Genomic DNA, 6,920 nt, shown 5'->3' on the forward strand with positions numbered 1-6,920 from the left:
GCTCTACACCGGTGCGGCTTTAAGGGCTGGTTTAAATTAAATCACTTTCCCCACCTTCGGGTGCTTCTTGGGGTTAAGGCGCTGTTCTGACACTTGAAATCACCAGACGCGTCAGTTTGTTAAAGTCCACGCACAGGCAGAGAAGCTCCAAACCATAAACGAATACATTCACCAGCAGATAAGTCTGCTCTCAAGCGCCCGATTGACTCTAATATCCGCTTCTTTTTCCCTCTTGCTCCTCCTGACAGAATTATGGACCCGACCTTACTGAGAGAGCGAGAGCTGTTCAAAAAGCGTGCTCTCTCCACACCAGCCGTAGAGAAACGTCCAGCGCCATCTTCTGACTCCTCTTCCTCAAAAAAGAAGAAAGCTAAGGTAGAACAAAGTGGCTCCTCAAGCTCAAAACAAAACACAGGTTGGTGAGTCTTCTCTTAAGCAGCTGCTTGGTATTTTCCACTGTCAGCCTCTAAGCTGTGGCCTCTCTGTATTAGTCTGTGAATTTAGAGTGGCTGTTGTCATTCCTTCCCTTAAAATGTCACTTTTTCTTAAGAAATTCACTCGTGCAGTGGTGAAAAAAACACTTTGGCTGCCACATATATATGTCAGGCCTTGTCCTGCGACTTGTTTGCTCCTCCTCTCCATTGGAAGAATCTCTTCTGCCAGAATATTATTCTGTGTGAAGCTGAGTTTGTGGGTTTCAGTATTCGCTGGGCCCACAGGACAGGCACTGACAGTGCTCTTGCTTTTTTCCACTCCTCTTTAGAGAGCACCTGAAACTTAATTTTGTTAACTGTAACTCATCTGTCCATCCTTAAGATGGGTTTTGCAGTTTAAATCATGTCTGGTGAACACATTCTGGTTAGCAGTGGTTCTCGTTTGACCTGGGAATCAACACCAGTGCTTCTGCAGGTTTCTGGCTGCTTTGGTGAGGAGTTTTGTTGTTTCCCTGGGATGGTGGTGCTGATTCTTTGATGTCACATAAGCAGTTAATAAAGCAGTAGCAAAATAGTGGGGGAAAATGAAGGGTGCAGCACCTGGAACACCAGGGGGAGGATTGGTGTACATGCAGCAGCATGCTCTGTGTTTGCTTCCATTGTGCAAGACTTGAATTTGGGAGCCCTTTTCACTTTTCTGAAAGCACTGGCAATTCTTGGATGCATTCTAAAGCTCAAATCCAGTGTCAGAGGTACTTGAACACAAAATACCCTGCTGTGCAAACTCATTGTGTGCTCATGTTTTGAATACTTTGTTTAACTCTCTTCTAAAAAAGAAGAGATAGAGCTAAAAACAACAGAGAAAAACATCAAGGATGATGGGAGGAGTGGAGCATCTTCTATCAGAGGGGAAGAGTAGGAAGTTTGAGTGTGTATCTCCAACTTCTCAGGGCACTAAATAAACTTATCAGTTTAAAAGAAACCAAGGGAGTCCAGGTTTCCATCAGTCCCTTTGCCACACTCTCCTCTCCAAAGAAAATAAAATTATATGTGGAACATCGTAAACTGCATATGTTGAGCGAGAGCAGTTTGCTGGGAAGAAGAGATGGGGAGGCAGGAAGAGAGCAGACAGTGCAAATGTGAGTCTGATCCAGAGGATTTAAGTGGATATGTGGCCCGGTGCAGAGGAGATAAAGAACATGTCATTTTTTTTTCCTGTGGTTTTGTGGGCTGGGTGTTTCTTGAAGTGCTTTTGCACCTGTCAAATGATTAGCTTACACAAGTAGGAATGTGTGGCTGGGAGGAAGTATGTGTTACCTTTTACACTGCTGGCTTTATTCCAGACAGCACTGGAAAGCTTTCAGGGTTTCTAGAATGCTTTTATGCAGAATGAGTTCAGCCTCCTTTCATTTCCCTCTGGGGAATATTTACTAACTACTGCAGAATCAGCAAGGGTGGAATGAAGATAATGGAGAGCAAATAGACACAAACTTTCTCCCTCCTGCTCTCGGAATTGGCTCAGAGCAAGTGTTCAGGCTGGCAAGTGACTGGCCGGGTTGGGCAGCACAAGTTGCCTACTAAAACTGCCACCTACCTGGGCCATCAGCTTCCATTAACTGTGCTTTTAGTTTGGGGTTGGTTTTTTTGGTGGGTTTTTTTTGTTTGTTTGTTTGTTTGTGGTTTTTTGTGGGGTTTTTTGTTTGTTTGTTTGTTTTTTGTTTTTCTGGGTTGTTTTTTTTTTGTTTGGTTTTTGGTTGTTTTTTTTGTTTTGGTTGGTATTTGGGTTGGGTTTTTTTCTATGTTTTTGTTTTGTGTTTTTAGCTGAAATGCTGCAGAATCAAACTTCTTTCCCTCAAAAAACAATTTTTATTTGTTAAATGCCTGTCAGGATATACCTGTGGCAGAGATGGGTCTTGAGGAGGTGGAGTAAAATCCTGATATTGCAGAATCCCTGTCTCACCTCTCTTCACCCCCAGAAGAAATTAAAATTGAGATGATCAGTCCTAATTTTGTTGCAAAATGACCACAAAGATGATAATTTCACAATGATTACATGTTGGCATTGCTAGTCTCTGGGTGCTAGTGCTTGCAGGTTCTCTCTTGTTCTGTGAATTCATGACTTGGAGAGCCTGCCCCTGTCACTTCTGGGGAGAGGAGAGGAATTGAGATCACAGTATTCTTCAAATGACTGCATGGCTAAATCTGGGCTGTGTGTGAAGATTTGATGTAAGCTTTCCAGTGAGAATAGTTGAATGTAGTTATTTGAAATCATTATTCAAACAAGTTATTTAGAAAAAACACAAAACTGCCTTGCTTACTTAGTTAAGAATAGAAACTGGAAAATACATGAAATAGGTCATATCTGTTACTTCTTTTTATTAATGAATAGTAAGTTGTGGCTAAGGTCTTAGTCTTTTTCTGAAGATCTTTGTTTTGATGGTCTTCGCCACAGTAATGAAGAGGCAAAATCTCCAGGAGCTGTTTCATGACTTACTCTACATGTGGGCAAGAATCATCTTGAGGCTCCAGGGTTCTGTGTCTTTTGTTCCTTGTGCAGACATCCAGCCCCCTTTATAGATCCGTGAAATAACTAGCTGGAATGAGTCCCAAGATTTTTCATTGCATGTGCTTCTCAGGAAGGTGGAGGACCACGATGCCAGCATGGCAGGGGCTTGCTGGGTTGCTTCCTACACACTACCTTTTTGTGTGCAGCAGTGATGAGCGTTTTGTAGGAACACTGCAAGTGGCCAGCAGTCCTTTTGCCATTTTGGGCTTTTGCTTTCAGGAAGAGGCACGTTAGTTAATTAATCTAGTGCGTCCCAATGGCTACTTTTGCCTCTTGGTCAGGACACAGGTTGTTCAGGGCTGATGCTGTCAAATACAGTGGAAGGAAATGAGTGTACCTGACAGCTAAAGATGTTCTCAGTACTAACATTATCTTTATCAGATGTCTTGGTGTGAATCCCAAGTTGTCTTGAACCTGAGGCATCAGCTTCTTCCTTAAATTGTGCTTATAGTTTGATTTTTAGCTGAAAGCATTCTCTGCACATGGGACTGGTACTGACAGAGCTTTGCTGTAGCAGGTGTATCTGAGATGAACCGTTGCAGTGGTAGTTGTGTCATTTTGTGACAGCAGAAGGGAGATTGCTTCTCCAGATGAATCACTCGACTGCCTCTGCTGGTTAGTAGTGGCCTGAGTATCTTGTGATTGCATCTCACCAACAAGGAAGAGCACAAGTCAGATTAGCAAGACTTTTTATTGTGTGCAGATCTTCTGGAGCTTAGGCATGCTGAACCTGGTGGAGGGAGTTTATATATATTTAAATGTTTAAAAAAGCTAGTAGGTACTGGCCATAGCACAGAGGTATTTCTGACATTGACAGACTGTGAAATCACTGTTGTAGCTTACTCATCCATTTGGCCATTAGGTGGGAATTGTTTCCCTAATAATGGGAATATTATTTGAGTTTAAATATCTTGTCCCATGCACAGCTTTAGCCTGGGACATTTCTCACTGGCTTATGCTTCTGTATGGGTTCAGTAGTGTGAAAGACTTAACCAGGCCTTATGGGTGGCCATGCTCTTGGATGCTGTTGTTATGGTCGTAATTTGTAACTGCAAAACTTTTGTGGTTTACAAACTATAGATGCATCTACAGAAGAAAAATAATCTAGTGAGCTGGAGTTGCAAGTGTTGTGTGCTCAGTTTGTGAGAAAGGCATGAGTATGAACAGTCTGGGCAGGCTGATGAAGCAAGCTGAGATTCTCTTGTGCAAAATGAAGTCTCTTTTCTTGCTGTGCATCCATCCTGCCATCTTTAGAGCAAGGCTTGTCCTGGTGTGGCCTCCTTTGCAAAGCATGTTGATGCCTAGAAGCTGTGTGGAGGTGAAATTACTGTTATTGGTGTGACAGGTCTGCAACCTGTCTGCTTGTGTCCCTTGGTCAATTCCAGTTCAGCTTTGAAAAGTTAAGCTAGGGGTGATATACCTAGCATGTCTGATTCCCGTTAGTATTGCAGTTACCATAGAGGCAGCAGCCTTGGGGCAGAAAAATGTCCTGTTTCTTCTAGACCATAGTGGTACACTTTTGTGGAAACAGTCAAATACTCTTAAGGTAGTGTGTTAATCATGTCTCAACACCCAGTTGTTGTTAAATAGGTTGAATAGGAAGTAAAGGAGAGCAGTTCTGTGGAACTGGAGGAAGAGAGAGAGAAGGTATCAAGTTGTACCACAGGGGGTTAGAAAAGGCCATTTTAGGGTATATGTTTCAAGTTGGCTTACTTTTCCTCCCGCCGCCCTCTCTTCTAGAAGCACAAAACCCATAAAAAGAAGAGCTATCGAAGGCAAGAATTCACACAAGCCTCTCCTTTCCCGTCTCTGCGTGGCTGACCCCAGTGGAAGGACACTGTTGTGTCTTTGCACTACCTGTGGTCAGATTGTTGAGCATGTTTATAAATGTTTTCTCCAGTTAAGCAACATAGTTTTATACATGTTAGGCAACATTTGTTCATTTGGGTAGACAGAGATCTAGGCTAGTAACTCCATATAAACAACAAAAGTTCATTTGGAAACCAGAATCTTTTCTTCTCCCATAACATTGCAAAAGATCATCCTCCTGCTAAGCACTCGGAAAGCCTTTGCCTATTATTGAAGTTCATATCCAGACATTATAACTGTTGCTGTTAACTTAAGTCCAAAAGGGGGGAAATAAAACTCAAACCAAAAAGCATGTGATTTGCTCAGTCATGCCAATCATGAGGCTTCGTTCAAGGTGTTAAATGTTCTTCAAGTGCTGATGCTCAGTCCTTCCTACACCACCTCTGTTTCGTGCTTTCTGAAGCTGTTCAACATTGCTCTAACAGGATTGGGTTCATTCTCCAAGTCTTTCACAGTTTTATTTTTCACACAGCAGCAACAGTCTAGCAGTTCATAGAGGAAAGCCAACACCACCAGAGAAACCACAGTAAAGATGAATATGATCAGAATAATAAAGCAGGCGGTGTTCCAGTTATCATGGAAAGGGTAAATTTTTTGCACTTGAAAGCCCAGATACTGGGAAACGGATGTGGTCTCATTCCAGTGAGTGGTGTTGAGGGTTGCCATTCTTGAAGAGTTGTCTTAGCGTGTTCACTGTCACCAATTTGGGGCTGCAACAGAAAAACAAAGCTGTTGAGGACTCTACTGGTCAACAACATTCTGTGATTTTTTTATCTTGAACTGGAGGAACTTATGCTCAGACTAAGTGCTCGCACCTCCTACCAACATGGATTGTTGTATGCTCATCTTTGCTTATGAAAGTATCACACTTCAAATATACAACTTTGTGATTAGTCTGGAACATTTATTTCAGGGGTGTCTGATCCATGCATGCATCAAGTAATCTAAGTTACTCTGGAAGGAGAGAGCTTTGCTTCTTTATTTCAAGTACATGAAAAGACAAAAAAGGTTACATGATTTTTTTTCAAGGTACCCTGTGGTTTTAATGACCTGTCCATCATTAGGCTTGAAGTTGGTGCTTGCATGTCATTCTTAGAGGATCAGGAGATCTGTGTACCACTCTCCCATACGTGAGCAATGAGAAGAACTTAACAGATGCTAATGTCATTGGAGCTTGCTTGTTTGGGGAGGGTTTTCTCCTGTTTGGGAGAAAGAAATAAATTACTCTTTAAAAAAAAAAGCAAAACATAAACTAACTATTTTGGAGGATGTTTCCAAAGAATGGAACTAACCTGTGGTCATTCTAGTACCAAATAACAGTCCTGGTTCCTTAAAACTCATTCTCTTAAATTGCCTGTGAGCAGAGATTTGTTAACCCTGCGAAACTCTTGTGGTTTCAGAAGGCCAGATTTTCTGGCACATTCATTCTCTTCTTCTGTTGAGTAGAAGTTTGTGCTTGAGAAATCCAGCTGCCCAAATGGCACTGAGCGCATCTGGAAATCTTGTCCTGTTCGTGGTGCCATGGTTGGTGGGATATACAACAAGGAAAACCCAACCCTTTCTAGGGAGTTCTGGTTTATTTCCAATAGCATTCTCTGCTTGACTGCTAGGAAAGGAATGTCGTCTTTGCTCCAATACTGTCTGTTTGTACCCAGCAGAAGAAAAGACTGCTTTGTGGCGTGGGGGAGACGTGAAACAAGAAGTTGGCTCCAGCAAATCTGCCTTTGGCACAAATAGGATTGCTGTGGAAATGAGCTGTTTGGGGAAGGCCGTTGCTGAAAAGTGTGAAAGGCTTTGCCTCAATAACTTCTGTAGTACAAAAATAGAACAAAAAAGCAGTTTTGTCTGTCTCTGAATTTCTCTGTGAATTATGGATAATTCACAGGCATATGAGGTGTTTGGCAATAACGTATTTACAGTTTTTCCCCTGATTTCCTTCTTTCCCTGTCATTGCCTCCCAAAACTGAGCAAACTTATGGTACTTCTCATGTATAGTCTAATATAATAACAGCTGACCAAGGAATCATAGAATCCCAGACTGGTTTGGGCTG

At 42.2% G+C, this 6,920-nt stretch overlaps 1 protein-coding gene across 1 annotated transcript; it reads right to left on the bottom strand.

Annotated features, from left to right (window-relative positions):
- Positions 1-5,125: 5,125 nt before the first annotated feature.
- Positions 5,126-5,573, bottom strand: SMIM18 (small integral membrane protein 18). Its single transcript, XM_010018016.1, has one exon. It carries the CDS (start codon positions 5,533-5,535, stop codon positions 5,242-5,244), a length of 294 nt encoding a protein of 97 aa, XP_010016318.1. The 5' UTR covers positions 5,536-5,573; the 3' UTR covers positions 5,126-5,241.
- Between the last annotated feature and the right edge of the window lie 1,347 nt (positions 5,574-6,920).

Source organism: Nestor notabilis, unplaced genomic scaffold, assembly GCF_000696875.1.
Source record: "Nestor notabilis isolate BGI_N333 unplaced genomic scaffold, ASM69687v1 Scaffold36380, whole genome shotgun sequence".
NCBI lineage: Eukaryota > Metazoa > Chordata > Aves > Psittaciformes > Psittacidae > Nestor > Nestor notabilis.